At 38.8% G+C, this 22,253-nt stretch overlaps 1 protein-coding gene across 4 annotated transcripts in view; it reads right to left on the bottom strand.

The window, feature by feature from the left end:
* The window catches only part of TMX3 (thioredoxin related transmembrane protein 3), a 33,634-nt gene that overhangs the window by 4,486 nt on the left and 6,895 nt on the right, over positions 1 to 22,253 (bottom strand). The window contains exons 5-15 of one of the 4 annotated variants that reach the window (XM_032121164.1): positions 19,778 to 19,823; positions 18,736 to 18,816; positions 17,759 to 17,858; positions 17,430 to 17,507; positions 10,922 to 10,988; positions 8,828 to 8,926; positions 6,753 to 6,810; positions 5,979 to 6,032; positions 5,606 to 5,662; positions 2,157 to 2,286; positions 4 to 89 (exon numbers count right to left, since the gene is read on the bottom strand). In XM_032121164.1, the coding sequence (XP_031977055.1) occupies positions 60 to 89; positions 2,157 to 2,286; positions 5,606 to 5,662; positions 5,979 to 6,032; positions 6,753 to 6,810; positions 8,828 to 8,926; positions 10,922 to 10,988; positions 17,430 to 17,507; positions 17,759 to 17,858; positions 18,736 to 18,816; positions 19,778 to 19,823 (800 nt within the window). In that variant the 3' untranslated portion in view covers positions 4 to 59. The other 3 variants (XM_032121172.1, XM_032121156.1, XM_032121182.1) reach the window with 3 other exon arrangements.

Here is a 22,253-nt window from a genome sequence, read left to right as displayed (position 1 = left end):
AAATTTCAAATGGAACCATGTCAAAACTGCTGACATTTTTCAGTTATGATTCCAAAAGTTCATTCTTCTGACCTTGCAATCTTAAGTCCCTTTAGAAGGAAATGAAAAGTAATTATTCTTACATCTCATGATGCCCAGACGCTCCAACTTGCCAAGCTTGGACAAAGATTATTCAGTAGTCTTATAAAAAAGTCTCTCACAATTGTTTTGAACAATCAGTGCCAACTTGGACAGTGGGCTGACACTTACTCTCTCACCATAAAGGAACACTAACAAAAACTAGCAACTGTCCTGATGTAGCAATGATAAAACTACATAGCAGCAAAACTACTGCAGCTGTTGAACATCCACTTATGGATTATGACAGCACAGCTAGAAAAATCTAAGAACTAAGCAAAGAGAAGATATGAAGGTGTAATAAATAAAACCTGTGTCAAGCAATGACAGACTATACCTACACTAACCCCTAATTGAGCAGTGTTCAAAATAACTACATGAATCAGAAGTCCTGTCTGATGAAAAGGGCCAGTTTTCACCTTTCTTGAGTAGCCAGAGAAACAAATACATATTTGGAAGTCAACTGATCAGCACCTGATCTGACCAAATCCCCTCAAACAGCAAAAGAAGTCCACAGAGACAGACTCACAAAAGGTTATCTGTAGGATCATACAGAATAACAATAAAGTCCAGGTGAATAATCCAACACTTCCCAAGGAAGAGAAAGGGGAATGCCAGATTTCTCAGAAATTTCTCTGTGGTTCAGAAAGTCTGCATCCTATTAGCTGTTTACCAGCATACTTTGAAGACTCTCATTCCTCAACAGCTGCACAATTTCTTGGGCAGAGAATGTAGCCAAAGTAGCCATTTTATGTCTACAGACACCTTAAATGCAGACAGCTTAAATGAAGCCACATCCTGTATTTTTGTATTGTACAGAGATGTGAATTTAGACCAACCTTTAATCACTCTAGCTGAGATACTGCAAACGAAAGATAGAAAGACCTAAGTGACACTACAGCAACAAACAAGAGGCATCACAAATGATTTTCCTCCAAGTAAAAAAAAAAGAGAAACCAATTACACTTCTTGTTTCAACCAGAAAGATACATACAAATAGAGTCTAACAGATAACATAATTCAGTGCACTCAAAAACCATTAAAAAAGTGAGAACTCAAAACCAAAGAACCACCAAGTAAGTTACAGCAATACTCCTCACACTGCAACTGGAAGCATAGCCAGTAAAGTCTGGAACAGCACATAAATCCGCCAATATCATGTTCTACATCAACCTGTCCGATTAAATAAACCAAAGTACCCCATATGACAAATATCTTCTGCATTATTTGCTATTACGATCCAATGACCTAAAACTGCTGGTGTAATATAAAGTGGGATTCAGCACTCAATATACAGTGAAATTGGGGCTAAAACCAGAAATAGGTTTCTCCCAGGAGGCAGCCAAATTATTTGCTAGCAGCTCGCCTTCGTGGCAAAGCATTCTCTCCCCAGAAGCACAAATGACAGTTCTGCTCCATGACCTCTTTCCTCATCCACACAACATAGCCTTCTGTCCAACTTACAGTACACTGAGGGAATAAATACTCAAAAATTATCCAAGTCATCAATTCCAATTGATTTATTAACTTTCTTGTTTTAACAAAAGACAGCTCTTTTTCAGTTTTAGAGCAGAGAAGAGTAAGCTTGTGTCCACTTCTAACATCCAAAGCAAATATAACACTGTTTTTTGGATCTGAACTTTTAATTCATCCAGCTACTGCATTTATTAGTTTACCACCCAAAAGAAAGGGCGCAGTAGAATTATGCACTATAATTCAAAATTTTAAACAAATGCATTTAATGCAAACCAGGAGATGAATAAAAATCTCTCCATTTACAACTGCACCAGTAAAAGGAATATCAAAAGAAGCCAGTTAACATTATGCTATAAACAAAAGATAGCTTACTTTGCACAACACGCAACAGCATGACTGCAGAATTTACAATCACATATTCAATGACAGCACCCAAGACAGTAAGACAGGACAGGGATATGAAACACATGCATAACTATCAGAGTAACCAATTTTTTTCCTTACTTTAGCATCTAAGGAAATAAACACCAACCAATATATTCCAAGCCACAATGAAGACTTACTTCAGCTGTACCATCCAGGATATTGTTAATAAACTGAACCATGTCTTCTGTGCTCTCAATGTGCCTATCTGGTAGAAAATACTGCTGATTGGAGGTATTCAATACAACAATAGTAGGGATTGTCAAGTCACTGCAAACATAAAACAGACAGTTTATATATTTAAAGAACTACCATACAAAATATTCCAATTCAAGTAATCCCTACATAATTTCAAAAGGGAATCCATTAATCTTCTCTTCATGTGTGTTCTTTATAATAATTCTTTAAAAGCAAGAGAGAAGGGGGAAGATAATCATCTGGATGGTATAGACATGTTTCTCATTAATATTTTTTTCCTTCACATCCGTGTCAATGACAGTATTGAAGCTTACAGCATTTTACGTACCAGAGCAACTGCAAATCAGGTACCTTATGACTTTCCAAATAGTAAGAGATCCCAGATAGTAGCCTTGTATACAAAATGCTTTAAGTGTTTTAGTTCACAAAGGCAGCAGTGTAACTCAAAGATGTAATCCCACACAACCATTGTCTAACTGATCACCTTTATCAATCAGTCTCTGCCAGTCAAGTCAAAAGTATGAGCCGTATCAAGCAAAGTTTTTCTACAGCTCTTTTAGAGATGGCATATGAGCAGCAGAGTTTTTGAAGAATTTTATTACTCAGCAGTTAACATTCATGTGCATGTGCAATATATCATAATTGGAAAGAAAAAAAATGCTAGAAATTATCTCTGGACACAAACCAGTTTAATCTTCCATTCATTGTAGCATTAAATTCAAAATTAGATCAGGTTTAGGAAATTTTAATGCTGCAAAAAACCACTGTTTGACAAGTAAGATTTAAATACATTAAACAAGGTTAAAAATCACTGGTAGTCTTTGTCAATTTTCTACAGATCTGTCAGTAATGAATTCAGATACTTCCTTCACATGAGAAGCAATGCACACCTTCTTTTTCTACATTTTTACCCTTGTCCAGTAGTGCCCCATCCATGTACATTTGTAATCCATGTAACATTGATGATGATTTCAGTCTTATCTGTGGCTACCAATTCATACTAAATTATTTAATGAAAATACTGGTTATTTACTCAAGATGCCCATTTTTCTTTGAAGTCACTGAAATCATCCTAAATTTTCTCCCACAGTTTAGGTGAGGTTTTCAGTTTTGATTTTAATTCAAATGCAAACCTAGAAGTGAAAAAGTTTAATACTTGTAGATGACGATTTTATGAACTTCTAGAAAGCTGAATACTTTAAGGTGCAGACTCTACTCCCAGTACTGAAGCTGAAAGCATGGTGCCACCTCAAAAAACATAAGGGTAATTACAGGGATAACAAAATAATGCCATCCTTTACATGGAACTCTAGATAAACAACCAAACAAAACTTTGTACACAGAGAGAATCTGCCACATAAGTGTCTCTAAATATAATGTTTTTCCATGAAACTTTTATTCTTTTCTTATTAGAAACAAACAAGAAACCTAAGTAGAAGGCATTCAAACCAAGTCAGGTGTTTCTGCAAGCACCTCGGAACAAGTTATCAATTTCTACCAAAATATGTCATCCCAGCCAAAACAGAACAAGTTTTATTAATCAGATGCAGTGTCTCTGTTGCATTTAACAGCCTGGCAACTGATGTTCTTAGAGTTGGTTGTAGAGCAGCTGAAAGATAACCTCTATACATGGATTCTGTATGCTATACAGACATTCATAAAAGCACATTTAATGTGTTAGTTCCAAGAGCAGAGAGCTCTACATAAACCTACAGCTGACATTCTCTGTGATACACCTTAGCTTACAAAAAGCTGTATCTTTGCTTTCACTAAAACACTGAAAAGCATTTTTAAGTACAGTTATGTATTTTAATTAAAATACATGATATTCTGATTTCTTCTTTTGTGCATGGTTTTAAACGTGCCATTTCTAGTCCAACAAAAGCATTTTAATACACTGCTGAAGAGACAGAAGAATTGCAATGTCTACTAATGGAGTTACAGCCAAGTTCATAAATGTCAGGGTCTACTAAGTTCTATCCCCAGAAATCATAGAATATTTTGTCCTTTGTGAAGAAAACAGAATTTATTCCTATATGCATCTGGTACAGTAAACAACCTGTTCTGTGATATGTTTCTCACTATTCAGATTTTTTATTTCCACTTGCTGCCATCTGGTGACAAACCAAAGCAGTTGCAATACATTTTTTTTTAAACCCAAATTACTCACGTAGCCACATGAAGAGCTTTGAACATAATTTGCTGCATTCTTTTGCAGCTTCCTACTTATGCTTGAAATGCATACAGTAGTTTAGAAAATAATTAAAAGCTGGTGAGTACTTAACAACCACTTTCCATATATTCAAAATTATAAAATCAGGCATTTTGCAGATTCAGTTAAACCCAGCTGAACAGATCTTGCCACTAGATCACTACCATCCCAAATGGCAGTTCTGTCTTCTTTCCCTTCATTTCCTTCCTCCCAGGCATCTCATCTCCCTTCCCTACTTCTTTGCACATCAGTGCTGGTGCTCAACAGAGTAGAAGGGAATTCATTGTTGAATCAGCAAAATAAATTTCCTACTCGCCCAGACAAAAAAACAAACTCTTCTCTGCCAGATAAACAGGATGAAACAGCTCAGCAGACAGACATAAGAGCCTGCACAGGAGAAGCAATCAAGGAAGTGAGGGAGGTCTTACTTTTGGCAATTATAAAGCACTAGCTCAATCAAATCACACAATTTTAATTGAGAGACAGTTGTTTTTAAATTAATTGCATTCAGGTGCTAATCTGCAGACATTCTACAAAAATACAGACCTTGTGCTTCTGGGTCCACATGAAGCTCCTAGGATCTTTAGGGGCATGAACACATGCTTAATTAATGGTTTGATCCCTGAGAAAGGGATTTGGAAAACTTACAGAATTAGCATACTGACTTCTGATTTTCCTTTCTTTCAGAACTCCAAAGGCCAGAGGAGAATACGTAGTTAACTACAAATGCCAAGCAACTCAACTCTCTAATTATGCATTTTTTAGAAAAGGATCAAAGTAAGGGCAACTGTCAAGCATCTTGTTAAACCACCTATAAATTTCAAAATGAACCATGTATATATCAAGTGTAGACAGCATCTTCCATGTATTCTATGCTTCTCTAGGTCTTAAAAATACATTAAGAATGAAAGCTCACAATTCTAACAGTTATTAATTTAACAAAGTAGACCTAAAAGATACGCTTTGTCCATCAGCATTATCAGTAAACCAAACGTCTACCATTAAATTATACATTTATACAGTTTAACAAAAAACTGATACTATGTTACAGGCTGAATTCTGACAACAGAGATTTTTTTTTAAGCTGTGAAAGCCAAGAACTTTTTGTAAGATTATCTTCAAGTAACTACACTTGGCAACAAATAGAAGAAAAGAATATTCAAAAAATAATTTACTTACTCCATTAGTAAACTATTAATGTAATCATTTCCGTCCATATGGCCAAACTGAAAATCCCTGTATGAGAAGCAGTTAAAAATGAAATAATGAAAAAGAAAACACAATAGTGGGTTTCAGCAAGAATTCTCCCTTAAATATTTTTCCTATAACTGAAAATGAGAGCACACACTCAGCAATGTAATTCAAAAAAAAGTGATGATCTAGAACACAGCATGATGAAACACAGCTCATGAAATGGTCCTATTAAGTATCAGTATACAAATATAAAAGCAGGCACTGTAACATTTTTCACATAGAGAAAAAAAGTGACTGGTATCTTAGAAAGATTCATGCAGAAGTTGAATTAAGACATCAGAGTACCATGTATGCCTACCTGTGAAAGTGATCCCGATAATCTCTGGCGACTTCCTGAATAATAGACTTTAGTCTAGAAGGAAAAAAATTGGCAATGATAATCCAGGATAAACTCTTTCTAAATACAAACAATAAACCTTGAGATTTCACCAGTAAGCAGCAATTTGTACCTCATCAGCAAAAAGGACTAACAAAAACCACCTTGCACATCTTGCTTAGTTCCTAAAGGTTGAAAATAGCATCCACAGTACTTGAACAGTATTTTTTTTAGTCTGTGTATGCAATCAGAAAGGGACAAGGGAAGGTCTTGTTCCTCTCAGTCTCATCAGCAAACTCCAACCCCAGCGAAAATATCCCTTCTTTAAAGTTCCACAGACAACTAATACATAAGCACTGCTAACCTAATTTTCAATGTGAGTGAACTGAAGTACAGTCATTTGTTTAAACTCACTGAGTTCATCTCGAAGTCATCTGAACTCCAGCACTTTTGTCTATGTTTAAAAGGTGACACAATAGGTTTTAAAAGCTATGAGATCACCATTTGCTCATGTAATCTCATTAGCAAGTGGCAGAAGAGTGATACAGGAACTCCCACCATCTCAGTGAAGTCATGTGTGCTTCAACCAAGCCATAAATTAAGTAAAGTTAGTACATTAAGTCAGAAATTAAAGAACCTTTGCAAGTTAAACCCACTGATTTAACCTATATTTCTTAATATTTAAGAAACTTCCAAACTTCCCTATGTCATATCAGCACATTTCTCCCATAGTGCCACCAATACTCAATTCTGTACCTGGTATGTTCCACTGAAGAGTTTTTATCATCAATGACTGCAATAGCCACAAGTTTTCCTAAAATAAGGAATAAAATTCTTGAAACCATTTAAAAAGAAACACACATTGTCCGATGGGAAATATGTCAACTTAGAAGATCAGGTACTCTCCAGCGAGAGGAATTAGTTCTTATGTATAAACCAGCCTCAGAGCCAAAGAGCCTCTTCGAGCTGACCATGCTGTGGTTTTCTCAAAGCTATTGAAAATAAATTAAGATGGGGCTTAATGCCACACCACTAGCATCCTATGAAAAGCCTATCTATAGAAAGACGTTAAAAGGGAGAAAATGCACATAAAAATTAATTTCCTACTCAAGCTGCATATTTGCATATACCTATATATAAGGCTATGGAGACCTTTATTATATAGCAGCAAATTACTGACTCTAAGTGATTAAATCACTATTGTACCGATTTAGTAACGACTATTTTTCACACAGTTGTGAGCATTATGGAAAAAAAAATTGGAAAATTTACTGGTAGAGCCCAGAATTCATGACATCAGAAACACAATTTAGTTCATAGCCCTCTGTCAGAGGAGCTTAAAGGTCAACACCATAATATACTGATCTTTTCAGGATTTACTTTGTGAAGTTTTTCTGATTAAAGGAAAAAAAAAAACAAAGAAAAACCAAACCCAAGGAGTCCTATGGTCAATCAGATAACAGTATGTTTAAAAAGCTGGCCAAAGTTTCTCCAGATCAAGCACCTGAAGTTAGGAAAGCAGATCTGTTAACAGTGCAGTCGTCAGACAGATTAACCCAAGGCTCCAGATGGCCGATTTGTCACTTCTCTCCAGGTGCCACAATTTACTCAAAACCCTCCCCACCAAGCCAACCAATTGCTCAGTTCCTACCTATCACCATGCTACAGGAATCTTTCCCTTCAAAAATAGGAAGTCACTCTTCTTCGAGTAATACTGAAGAGTTTTAAGGGCAAGAACTATGACTTGTTCCCAGGCTTCCTTGTGAAATAGCAGTGGTTTCTCCCCATCCCACTTCTTCCATACCTCGATTCCACTTTTCCCCCATTTCTTTCCAACCTAAGACACTATCTAATAAATACACCAGGAGACAACTAATTACCTTTTAGACTGCAAAAGATGATGTAAATAAATTCCAGGTACTATGTATTAATACATAAAGTTCTCTAAAGTAAATGATGGCTTCTCCAATGTATTAATAAAGTCAAAATATTTTTTTTTGTAATTTGAGGAATTGTTAAGTCAAAAATGTAACAGGAAGAAATATGCAACATTTGAACAACTTGCAATAGCATTTCTGTAAATAACCATTTAAAATGTAGGTGTAACAATAGTAGCTTTACAAACATGTAAGAACACAGATGTTTCATATTCTTTAAAACCTGAAAAAACACAATATTGACTGAATGTAAGTATTTTGAAATGGAATATAGATGATAAGATGCCCTGGCCTGGAAAAATCAACACTTACAGTATTTTTTCTGATACCTCCAAGTGTGTATACCTTAAGAGCAGTACAAGTCATTTGTCTTTTCCAGAGGTCGCCTGGCTGCAAAATTTTCATTTGGCCTGCAGAACTTTTGCTAAAGAAAAGCTGAAGTTTTCTGGGAAAAGTCCACTTCAGTACATGCTCCTCTCCCTTCCTTGTCACATCTATTTCAAAGATATCTAAATCCACTAGATGTAGGATATCTGAAAAATCTATATTTAATATTTCTAAATCTAGTTTTAAAATTCCCTGCATGTATTCCAAGAGCTAATATGCAACTTATGCAAAACCTAAGGTGCTCTTAAATTAAAAGTCCTACTATTCTTTGTGACTACTACAGGATTAGACACACAAACTTTTATGTTGTGAGAAAAGGACTAGTGTAGGCTGTGGATGAAACCTCTAGTCACAGGACTGTCCAACATCAGCAAAAGACTGCCACTATCAGCTCTAACCTAATAGTGATTAATTTCTAAAGTTTAAAAACATGGTCTTAGTACTCTTTTGATTTATCTTACTCTTTAGTACACAATGTCAAAGAGTTTAGTAGTAGCATCATCTCACCTGTATCTCCAAGTTCATACAGTGTAAAGCCATCTACATGAAGGTAACCTTGAAATCTTTCTCTATTTATCCAGGATGACAAATCACCATCTTCATATTCTGGGGTGGGGTGGGAGGAAAGAAAGATTAATTTTTTTTTAGAGGTGAGCCATCAGATTTACTATTTCAGTACTACTGAGGCAACCACTATTTTCCCTCCTTTTTTCCTTTTATTCTTTAGAAAAATTATCACACATTTCTGGGCATTTCTCTCAAGTTTTAAAACTTCTAAAGCTATTTTCAACTATTGAACAAAAAGTGTATGATAGAAAAGCATGAAAAGTTGATTTAATAATCTTTCTTTTCTCAAATCATGCTATATATACTATACTAGAAGCTAACTGTGACCCAGTGCAGAAAGGAACAGTTTCAAAGACTGTTTTAAAAGGTGTGTGTGCGCTTAAGTCGTCATGTTTCAAACAAAGTAGAGATATATTAATACAGAAAGCAATATTTGTGAGAGTCCTTAAGTGAAAAAGAAAGATCAAGAAAACGCAGATGGATTAAACAGGATTGTGAATGTAAAAGAACAAGTAACGATGCGTGACTGACAGTTATACTGAAGGCTAGTTTCAGATGCTAGATGTTTTAACCAATTAAGAATTAAATTCTAATACATACCATCAGTTAGATCTAAATCACAAGTAAAAAAGAAAAATGTATAGAGATATATGTTGCATTTTATGGAAATAAATGCAAAATAAATAATTTATCTTAAATCCTATTGTATAGACAGAAGTATCAATAATTTCAGGCTAACAATTATCTGCCACAAGATAGTAGCAAGCACTTCCAAGCGTAATGCATCCCCTTAGATCTGCATCCATTTCCCCTACTATGGAGAAGAAAAAAACCCAAACCAAAACGCCAGACAAGGTCAGACCACTGAAGTGCATTTTGCTAGAAGGTTTTCCTCAGAGTGAGCTCTTCAAATTTCTGCCCAGTCATAACAGTTGCACATAAAACCTTATGCAGACTCTTAAACTGCGTTTTCCTTTATTTGTTTGACTTACATTAATGGTTTTGGTACATTACGAAAAAGTAGAACTTTTACAAAGTAAATTAAAAGCCTGACTATGGCTTTTGCATTTGTTTTAAAAGGTGCTTGAAAAGCAAGCAGGCCACACAGCAAAGTAAGTGTTTCTCTGACAACCTTTCCTTCTCCAGAATTGCTAAAAGAGATCAAAAAAATTAAATGCAAATCAAGGAGGCTGTAGAGTGAAGTTTTATCTGGAGGCAACAAACTGAAGAGGAAGACAAGTACATCCATTCTACGAGGTCACAAAGAATATCCTTGGTGGCCATCCTGGAGTATTTTGCTGTGGTACTACTTATACTCAGAAATTAAACCTTCAGAATAATTTTCTGAGTGATATGTTTTCAACTTAAAGTGAAAACTTGCATTTAAAACGATCTAAATCAAGAGCAGTTGTTTTTGCAAGTAAGTGGTGTGCTTATAAAGCCCAGGCTGCACAATGTAACTGTGTGTGTCCGTAGCTGCTTCTAACATGCAGGAGCCTTATGGTACAGTCTGAGTACAATGTAATACTTATATCTGGATATGCACAAATGCAGAGATATACCTTTTACAGAAATGGCAGGTCTACTGGCATTATGTACTGCATATATACTCTGCAGAAACAGCAGTGATAAAAAACACTACTAGCTTCAGGCGGCCATTCTACAGCCTACACCCTGAACAAGCCAGATGAAGCAGTCTAGGTATATAATGCATTTGTACAGTGAGGGAAGAAGGAACTTTTCTAAGTACATTAATGGTAGCAAAACAGTAATATTGGAGGCTACATCTTACTGAAAACACAAAGTGAACATCATCATTTCTACTTCTGTACTGCTGAACCAAATTCCTTGCATTTTGTTGTGCAAGAACTAGTAATTTTTTTCTCTTTTCCCTCATGAAGAAGCCGCTATTTATTGTAAAACTGGGGAATTTCCCAGCTCCCCAACATACCCTTCAAAAAACCTCAACTCCTCCAGTTTTTCCATATATGCTTTAAATATCTTGCTCTTAAGATAACATCCACTTTTACTTACCATCATAAACAAAGTAAGTTCCATCTTTGAAGACCATAACAGCAGGCAATTCAGGCAATGTCACATACTGAAAGAGTCAGGTTTCAATTAATCCATGGAAGATTAAAATATTTTTAAACAAACAAAAACATCTGAAAACATGTAAATGTAGTTCATGGGGAAAATCTCTTAAGGACACCTAAATACTTTCTGCCTACATTTACTAAGATAAATTTACCAGCTTCTGTATATTAAAAGTAACACAACATAAATACAGTTTTGAGAGGTAAATCTTGCAAAATGTAAAAGAAACAGGATTTGTACCGCTATCTGCAGTAGCATGTTGGGGTCCCTCCCCTGCCGTGTAGCCCTGGGAGAGGGGCCCTGAGGGCACAGACACGGGCTTCCCTGTCCCTGCTCAGCCTCGTTCCCATTGGTTGGTTTGTGTTCCCTGCGCGGGCAGAAGGACCCTTGGTCCCGTGACTGGAACAGTTCCTGGGCAGAGCTCCGGCCATGCGGCTGGAGAAATAAACATCTCTGAAACATCTAGCAAGAATCTGTCTGTCCGTATATATTTCCTTTCCACGGGACTCCTGGTTTGATATATGCGTGTTGCAGGATCCCCACTGCAACAAATGGTGGAGAATTGAGAGCAGAACGATCCCCGATCCCTAAGCGACTGATTTGTGTGAGTAAACCCTGGAAACTTTGGATTCCTCTTCTTGGTTTTGCTTTGCTATTCCATATCTAAACTATGGAGGAACCGTGGGAAGACTCTTGGCTCTCAGAGCCGCATATGGACATTTATCTTAAACTTAAAATGATTCTTGAACAACGATTTGTAAATTTTAGCTTGATTCAAGCTCAAAAAGAACTGAAACACTTCCTGGCATGGTTGTTTAAGAACTTTTACTATGTTTCTTGGGATTTAATTCTTACCAAGGGCTTTTGGAAAACCGTTTGGACACAGTTAATACTGAAGTCAAAATATACGCCGATGGAAGAATATTTTCGTGAATATTATTTAGTTACCGAGACTGTTGAGCAATGTCAGCTGTGTCCTGGCGAAGGGAAGCCTGGCGCAGGGACCGTGCAGCCCAGGCCACGTGCACCGAGCGCTCTGCGAGCAGCAGCGAGGCAGTTCCCGCGTGCGGGCGGAGCCACGCGAGCCGCAGTGTCGGTGGCGGAGCGAGGAGCAGCGGGACCCGGCGGTGCCCGCCCGGCCCCGCGCAGCGCGTGGTGGGGCGAGCCCCGTGAACGCCCGGCCGAGAGAGGCGGCGCGCGGGCAGCGGCTGGCGGCAGCGGCGGTAGAACAGAGCCGCGCCCAGCCGAGACGCGCGCTGGAGCAGGGCGCGGGGGGGTCGTCGCTCGGGGGCCCAGCCGAGACGTGGGTGCAGCGCCTGGCAGCGGCAGCGAAGCTGCGACCAGAGGAGGCGACACGCGAAGAACTGAGCGGCGCGGCCCGGCCCGGCCCGCGCAGCCCCGAACGCGACCCCGGGAAGAGCGCGCAGGCACCAGCAGCCCCGACAATTCCAACACGGGAGCGACCAAAAAAGAGAGCAAAGACGCAGCGAGACAGAAAACAGCAGCCACTCGGAAAAAGGAAAAGATCATAGTAACTAAGACCTTAGGGATAGTAAAATGGTATAATGTTAAGCAAAATTATGGTTTTATAACAAGGTGTGACAAACAGCAAGACATATTCGTGCATAGAACTGCTATTAAAAAGAATAACCCTGAAAAATGGATCCCAAGCTTGGGAGATGGAGAGGTGGTGGAATTTAATATTGTACTAGGGAGAAAAGGGTTACAAGCATCGCAGGTCACTGGGCCTGATGGTGTTCCTGTAAAAGGCAGTATATATGCAAAAAATCGTAGTCATGTTAGACAATATCTCCATTGTAAGCCCCCCCTACAGTCTCCCTTTCCTAATCCCACCTTTCCCTTTTACCCTATGTCCTATTACCCCCAGTGTATTCCCAATCCGTTTTTTCATCCATGGTTTCCCTCACAAAACCATGCTTTTGCCAATTGTTTCCCCAGAAATCCCTTTCCAATGCCGAGTGGGGGATGAAAAGGGGGAGGGAAGAAGTTAAACCCTCTCCTGCCTCAGTTTCCCCACAAAGCACACTCAGAGAGTCCTGTCTCCCTTCTGTCAGCCCTAAGATGTTCCACAGAATCTGATTGGACATTTAAAGACTCAGGAGGGTGGCTTGTTTTGTCTTGAAACTGTTCTTGTAATGTTCATCCAGTTGTTTTCATTCTCCTTTTATTAAAATAAAACGGGTGAGGTGTTGGGGTCCCTCCCCGGCCGTGTAGCCCTGGGAGAGGGGCCCTGAGGGCACAGACACGGGGCTTCCCTGCCCCTGCTCAGCCTCGTTCCCATTGGTTGGTTTGTGTTCCCTGCGCGGGCAGAAGGACCCTTGGTCCCGTGACTGGAACAGTTCCTGGGCAGAGCTCCGGCCATGCGGCTGGAGAAATAAACATCTCTGAAACATCTAGCAAGAATCTGTCTGTCCGTATATATTTCCTTTCCACGGGACTCCTGGTTTGATATATGCGTGTTGCAGGATCCCCACTGCAACAAATGGTGGAGAATTGAGAGCAGAACGATCCCCGATCCCTAAGCGACTGATTTGTGTGAGTAAACCCTGGAAACTTTGGATTCCTCTTCTTGGTTTTGCTTTGCTATTCCATATCTAAACTATGGAGGAACCGTGGGAAGACTCTTGGCTCTCAGAGCCGCATATGGACATTTATCTTAAACTTAAAATGATTCTTGAACAACGATTTGTAAATTTTAGCTTGATTCAAGCTCAAAAAGAACTGAAACACTTCCTGGCATGGTTGTTTAAGAACTTTTTCTATGTTTCTTGGGATTTAATTCTTACCAAGGGCTTTTGGAAAACCGTTTGGACACAGTTAATACTGAAGTCAAAATATATGCTGATGGAAGAATATTTTCGTGAATATTATTTAGTTACCGAGACTGTTGAGCAATGTCAGCTGTGTCCTGGTGAAGGGAAGCCTGGCGCAGGGACCGTGCGGCCCAGGCCACATGCACCGAGCGCTCTGCAAGCAGCAGCGAGGCAGTTCCCGTGCGCGGGCGGAGCCACGCGAGCCGCAGTGTCGGTGGCGGAGCGAGGCGCGGCGGGACCCGGCGGTGCCCGCCCGGCCCCGCGCAGCGCGTGGTGGGGCGAGCCCCGTGAACGCCCGACCGAGAGGGGCGGCGCGCGGGCGGCGGCGGGCGGCGATGGCGGTGGAACGGAGCCGCGCCCAGCCGAGACGCGCGCTGGAGCAGGGCGCGGCGGGGTCGTCGCTCGGGGGCCCAACCGAGACGTGGGTGCAGCGCCCGGCAGCGGCAGCGAAGCTGCGACCAGAGGTGGCGACGCGCGGAGAACTGAGCGGCGCGGCCCGGCCCGGCCCGCGCAGCCCCGAACGCGACCCCGGGAAGAGCGCGCAGGCACCAGCAGCCCCGACAATTCCAACACGGGAGCGACCAAAAGAGAGAGCAAAGACGCAGCGAGACAGAAAACAGCAGCCACTCGGAAAAAGGAAAAGATCATAGTAACTAAGACCTTAGGGATAGTAAAATGGTATAATGTTAAGCAAAATTATGGTTTTATAACAAGGTGTGACAAACAGCAAGACATATTCGTGCATAGAACTGCTATTAAAAAGAATAACCCTGAAAAATGGATCCCAAGCTTGGGAGATGGAGAGGTGGTGGAATTTAATATTGTACTAGGGAGAAAAGGGTTACAAGCATCGCAGGTCACTGGGCCTGATGGTGTTCCTGTAAAAGGCAGTATATATGCAAAAAATCGTAGTCATGTTAGACAATATCTCCATTGTAAGCCCCCCCTACAGTCTCCCTTTCCTAATCCCACCTTTCCCTTTTACCCTATGTCCTATTACCCCCAGTGTATTCCCAATCCGTTTTTTCATCCATGGTTTCCCTCACAAAACCATGCTTTTGCCAATTGTTTCCCCAGAAATCCCTTTCCAATGCCGAGTGGGGGATGAAAAGGGGGAGGGAAGAAGTTAAACCCTCTCCTGCCTCAGTTTCCCCACAAAGCATGCTCAGAGAGTCCTGTCTCCCTTCTGTCAGCCCTAAGATGTTCCACAGAATCTGATTGGACATTTAAAGACTCAGGAGGGTGGCTTGTTTTGTCTTGAAACTGTTCTTGTAATGTTCATCCAGTTGTTTTCATTCTCCTTTTATTAAAATAAAACGGGTGAGGTGTTGGGGTCCCTCCCCTGCCGTGTAGCCCTGGGAGAGGGGCCCTGAGGGCACAGACACGGGGCTTCCCTGCCCCTGCTCAGCCTCGTTCCCATTGGTTGGTTTGTGTTCCCTGCGCGGGCAGAAGGACCCTTGGTCCCGTGACTGGAACAGTTCCTCGGCAGAGCTCCGGCCATGCGGCTGGAGAAATAAACATCTCTGAAACATCTAGCAAGAATCTGTCTGTCCATATATATTTCCTTTCCACGGGACTCCTGGTTTGATATATGCGTGTTGCAGGATCCCCACTGCAACAGTAGCATGAAGAATAGTTTATGGATTGGACATGAACGTTAGGTAGGAAATTTTAACCTGAGGGTTTTATCAATCATGCTCTCAGTTCCCAATTTGTGCTGTTGTCAGCATACCTGTCATACTGCTACTTCTACTAGATGGACAGTCAATTTTGCAGAGTAAAATAGTACCACTGGTACCATGTCCCACTAAATCTGGGTTATTTCTGTGCTTCAGACTGATGGGAATATAAAGAAACAGCTTCAGCCCACCAGGCTGAAAACAGACCTAATTTAGACAAACAACAAAAGCCTGTATTACAACGCTAAACATGATATTTGAGATGGTCAGCAACATACTAAAAAAAGAGCTGTAGAAACTTTCTCCTTGGAACTCAAAATAATTTTAGTCAGCTCATATTTTTAGTGAACTGCCATAGAAAAAATCCTGCATCTACTTCTTACTGCTTGCCAGCATTCCAAGTTAAAATTTTAACAGCATTTGTGATTAAGAAAGAACTGCATCTTAACCTTAGTTTTGATCACATCATCTGAATTGTCTGATTTACTGATATGTTTTGGAAAGGTAAGAACAGCATCATTTCCAAATGACATGCCTTCTGTCATCATTCTGCATTAACTCTCTTGGAAATTAATGTAAAAGCAGAAATTTATAGTATAATAGCTGATATGAATAAGCAAGAGGGTAGTCCCAGATGATGCTTTGTTCTCTTACTTGCCCAAAACATAATTTAACATCTTTGAAGGACAAATCAATCCGTGTACAGCTTAAAGTCTGCAACAGATCCCTAAAGCTCGGAACAACACCTAAGGCAATGAAACAAAGCCTAACCATGAACACTGCAATGCAAAACCTCATTACAACTAGTAACCAGAAATTTCTTAACATTTTTTCTTCTCTCCATAGAATACTGCATACCATCACTACTTCAGCTTAAACGACGCTAGTGGGAAATTACCTTCTGTGGGAAAAAAAAGCTCACTGCTTACATCAGTGTCATCACAGAACCTCAAAGACTTCCAGGTTTTTTTACACTCTTTCCACGGCACAACTGAACAGTACTTTTCTTGCTCAGCTGGAGCTGAAGTGCAAATAGCAATATTTAAATTAAGGTGGCTTTTGATACAAGGCTTCTGGAGAACTAACAATACACTATTTATAATGAGGCCAGTTCTACTTATGGTGGTGTAAAATGCAGCTGCCTAAAAAAAAAAAAAAACCAAAACCCAAAACAATAGACCAAATTATGGTAGTTCTCACCCCATTAATCACCAACTAGTTTTAAAGTCACATGTTAGTAGGCATGGGGCAGACTTAGGTCCCACTTGGAGATAACTATAAATGAAAGCCTCTTAATTTTGCTACGAGTAAGCAGCAATGGTTAGACTAACTAGAGTAGTATCAATTTTTTCCTACCCTTGTGACGAACTGTAAATAATTTCCTTGTTACAGAATCCTCCAAAGAGCCACATGAGAATTCTGCAGCCAGTGGACTGGGTTGGCTGATCCTCAGACAGACTAATGTTTTCACCAGCTGTATTGTACAAGATGAAAATAACTTACCTCTTCAGTTACTTCTGATTACTAGGGTAGTAATCCATGCTACAGACCCCCTAATTAGCTCTAAAAGTATTTGGTGAAAGGACTGCTGGGAGCAACAAGAGTTCTTCTGCATTGGCTAAAAATCCAAGTATCTACTTTCTTGAGCAGGTTGTGTGGCTCATGTTGAGTTCTGCACATCTTCTGATTAATTTTATTAATATGACTGAAGAAGTAATTTGGCCAAAACAAAGCAATGACAGACTGAATTTTGGGTTGTATTCTTTCCCCATATAGACTCAAAAATGACACGTTTCAATGTAATCACTTAGAAACCTATCAAAGCCAAACATACTGTAAGAAGACATCTCTGTGCCATCAAAACAGCAAAATCACATAGATGAGGAGAAAAATGCCATTTCTGGGGAAACAGTAGGAATGGTAACAGCTTACCTCAGGCAGCACATCTTCTGAGGCAGAAAAAAAGTATGTATAAACTATTAGTTCTGAAGCAACCTCAATGTATTTTTCCTGAAAAAATACAAACAATGTTTTTTTAATTTCCGAATTTTAGTAGGTGTCAAACAAAAGCTTTGTGACATACCTGATCTTCAAAGAGCAGTTAGAAAATATGGTTATGGAATAAAATTGTAAAAGCACTTTGATAAACATAAAAAACCCTAAGAACTTGTTACACGCATGCACTTCAGTCTTTGAAAAGATTTTTACAATTACTCCCTAAATAGCCAAAAGAAGTAACTTTATTTAATCAAGCTTCAAACCTTTAAAGGAGATTCACCACCAACATACACAAAAAGTACACGATGTCTCTTTTGCACGTGCTCAAACATTTGCTGGCTAGGAAGTGGCCTGATAAGAGGTCTGGAAAGGAAAAAAAAGACCAAGAAAAATCTCAGTTTGTGCAACCTGTAAAACCCAAACAAATAAAAATTCACAAGAAAATGTCATAAAGTTTTTTGTGTTTTTCAGAAAATTATATTTCAAAATGCAAATTATTTTAATGTTTCAAGTTATTATTCTATTTTACATGAAAAGGTAAAAGAAAAAAGAACGTTCTCCTCTCCCCCCCAATAACATGTAATGTTCCTCAAATAGCACACTTAAATTTGAAATTCAAATCTTACTACAAAATGCTGCTATGATTTAAACATGGATGCCTTCTACTGGACACAGAATCACAGACTGGGCTAGACTGGAAGGGACCTTAAAGATCATCTGGTCTAACCCTGCCACCGTGAGCAGGGATATCTTTCACCAGACCAGGCTCCTCAAAGCCCCACCCAAACTGGCCTTGAACACTTCCAGAAATGGAGCATCCATAATTTCTCTGAACAACCTGTTCCAGTGTCTTACCACCCTCACAGTAAAGAATTTATTCCTAATATTTATTCTAAATCCATGCTCTTTCTGTTTAAAACCATTGCCCCTTATCCTGTCAGCATAGACCTTGATAAAAAGTCTCTGTCTTTCTTACAAGATGTCTTTATATAGTGGAAGGCCACAGTAAGGTTGCAATCATCTGAGAGAGAAAATTCTGAATGTAAGCACAGCAGTTAGGAAATGTGGTCTTAGAAATAAACAATCTTAACTCAGCACCAGTCTCCAATGCAGCAACACACATAGTACATATAGTTTTTAACTTCGGCATCTTGCTCTTTTTAAATAACTCTTGGCCCACCTCAAAATCCTACCTAAGTTTTAAGTCACCAGAACAAGTCTCAGAAAAGAGTATACTTACCCTGCCACTCTATTAGCAAATTCAATTATATCATCTTTGGTTCTAGGTCCTCTGTAGTTGTATGCCAAGTCACCTTTCAAGCTAGATAAATAGGAAAGACAAAAAAAAGAACAGAATAGCAATCATCTAAACTACATTTGCACATGTAAAATTTCTCAACCTTCACATGTTTACTACAGTCACCTTTTAGCAAGTGATAAGCAAAAGAAATGGTCAGCAAAATATAAAACTCAATAATACAATACAATGCAATTATGGAATAGAAGCTTATTTACACAGTATCTGATTTACGGACTTGTTGAAATACATTTTTTTTGAAATTATTTTTTTCTAGTGCACAGCAGTCAATTACTTCATAAACACACAGATCATTTAGAACACTTGTTTATGACATATTAAAAAGCCCCCCAAAACAGTAAAACACCCCACACTCAAACCAAACCTGAGACACTCAACATTTAAACTACTCAGGGATTACTCCTGGTAAAAGGAAAGCATATAAACTTCTTTAATGCTTTTTTATAATTGAAATGTATCAAATAATCTGCAAAACCTTCCAAATTTATGTATGAAGCTTCAGTGAAGTGCTGGTCAGCTTATGGTACTCTGCTGACAAGAGGACGTAGCAGGCATTATCAAAATATTCAAGTAAGTTTCACTAATTCTAATAGCTTTCTTTGAATCCACATAGGTTTAAGAAATTCAGAGGAAAGAAAGTAAACCAAATTTTCAATGCCTCTATTTGCCAATAAAATTTTTCATCCTTAAATATTTCAAGCTGAACATCTCTGCTGCTTTGAGAAAACTAACTTGACGAGATTTATTATCATCTATTATGAATACTGTTTGCTTAAACAATAACCTGCTAAAAACCCCAGTATGTCCACAGTAAAAAGCACTCAAAATTATTGAGTCTTTATTTAACTTGACATTGTACTGGACTATACATTACAGAGGTTTGAGATTTTTAAATGGACAGGGCTACTTTTAATTTTTTGTCATGAAATCATTGATAGAAATTCCATAGGAAGAATTAACTTACAGCTTAATTGTTGGATAGCCTCGCACTCCAAATTCGGATGCAATACCTGAAAGAAATGCATTAATGCCAAAGTGAACTAAGACTCTTTTTCTCTCCTATCTTAATCTTTAAACATGGTTTACTATTCAAGCCACATAAACAAATGAAAAAAATACCACTTAGCTCAATATGAATTATTCTACTTGCTTTCAAGGAAAAGCTTGCTGTTATTAAGCTACACCACTAAATTTTGGACTTCTTTCAGAGGTGCTGCAGGGTCCCAGGATAGGCACCCAATTCATGTGCTACAACTCAAATGTCATGAGAATCCTCTGGACAGACACGCTTGGTCTGCTTCCACTAAAATGTAGCATGCATTGAATATGCACATACAATTGACTGAAAATATAAGATGCAAGAATTAAGCATCAAGGATGTAGAGCTGTAAATACTATGCTTGAAAGAAACATAGAAGACAATTATCTACTCGTGCTACAGTAATGGCTAACAAGAAGCGCAGTATCATACTGCAGTTGTTACAAAAAAGTTTTTAAATCATATTCCACACAAGTAAATGTCTACTGTCATGAACCTTACCAGAAGGAGGCACTTCTAAGTAAGTACTTGCCTGCTGCTTACTAAAGTGGTGAAAAGTAGGACAACTGCAGAACTTTTTCCCCCACCTCAGATTTGTTTAAAACCTTCTATCTTGCTCCCATCAATGGGAGGAGTACAACTTGCAACCACCCTTCCACTTGTGAACATAGTAACTGCCACCTGAAACTACAATTTCCAGCAAATTCAGTGTTTCCCCTAAGTTAAACTACATAGTCTCAAAAAAGGATTAAGTCTAAAATTCTGGCAATACTTGTGCAAATCCCTGTTGAATAACAATCCCTGCTCTCAAAAAGCACCTAGAGTCAACACTTTTTACAAAGCCATTCGGAAGCTACCGGCCACATGCCACAGCAAGCAGATGTTGCAGGTCTTGAGTGCAAAGCTCTCAGTAAGAGTTCAGAAATTGTGACCCTAAGGTTGTTCACCTGGATCAGTACCTTATTGCACAGCACTACAAATAAAACTAGCAGCTCACCTACAGGCATCTAATCAAAGACGACTGCTCTAAGAAACACATACGAGGATTAATTTGATTCTGATCCTTTTCTCTCACAGCTCTACTACATGGAACTACGATGCATTAAAATGTGTACTAGAACATTCAATCACAAGAGCTGTCAAACAGATGGTTAATCCCCTCAACTTCATGGAAGTGACGTATTTACATCACCACCTCCACGTCTTGATATGAAGAAAACAGCAGCAATTGTTCCAGCCCCAGGTGTGATGTATTTCTACTTTGCTCACACACAGTGGACTCCTGAGGCTAAACCCCCTGAAAATTCAACTAATACCACAGCAGGTGACTGCTCTGTTGATGTAAGTGCTGTATCCTCATTCCACAGAGCTACCACAGGCAACATCTTCTGGATGATTTGTACGTTCACCTGTGATCTCAGCTCTCTGACAACAAGCTTCCCCTAAGTTCAGATCTTTCACACTACTTCATATTCCTATTATATTTTAGTATATTACAAATAGTATTATATTGTAGTATATTACAAACTACGAGGAGCAAACCACTCATGTTCCTTCCTAGTGGCAAGTATATGCTACAGATGCATTTCCTTCTGATATTTTCAAGACTAAATTACTTTAGATTTCAGAGATCATTAGATTGCAAAGATATTAAGCACAGTTGACTTGAGCTTTTCATATCCAGATGTGAAATTTCCACTTTCAAAATGAAAGCATAAAACTATTTCAAAAGATTTATCAGCCACTATAAAGCTGGTTGCAAATCTGAGAAGAAAAACTTTTCCAAGACACAAAGGAACCCTTGCAGCTTTTAGTAATTTTTATGAAAGTAAAAATCAATTATATAACAAAACCTTAGCACCAATTCTGTTCTAGGTATAAAATACAAGATTTTAGTAACAGGATGACAGATGCAAATATTTCAGGGTAAAAGTTGATACAATTTATATGATTTAGAATTTTATATACATGACTGGAAAGTTAGAGAACCATGAAACCTATTCCCAGTTTTGAAGTTACCTGGTTGCATGACCTTGAGACTTCTAATTCTCCAGACTTATTTTTCTATAGAAAATAAGTATCTTTAAGATGAAACATGAAGTCAGACTGATTTGGTTTTATAGATAAAGATACATACAATAAATTGGTCTTTGAGACAAAATCACTTTAATCTCAAAAGACCAAACTCTCCTATATCTAAGCACAGGAAAAACTAGAATACCACTGAAAAAAATATTCTGCATAACATTTTAGGCAAATACAACAAACTTGAATAATCAGATTTAATGGATATTAGCTAAAAACACTACATGTATTTACAAAATTTTATTCCATATAGATCTCACTTGGGCCCACTCCTCCCTATACCTTCCCTTTTAAATATCCTCTTAGTTCAACACAG

This window comes from Corvus moneduloides, chromosome 1 (genome assembly GCF_009650955.1).
Source record: "Corvus moneduloides isolate bCorMon1 chromosome 1, bCorMon1.pri, whole genome shotgun sequence".
NCBI classification, from domain to species: domain Eukaryota; kingdom Metazoa; phylum Chordata; class Aves; order Passeriformes; family Corvidae; genus Corvus; species Corvus moneduloides.
The sequence above is the reverse complement of the archived record's forward strand: the minus strand, read 5'-3'. Positions and strand labels throughout refer to the sequence as shown.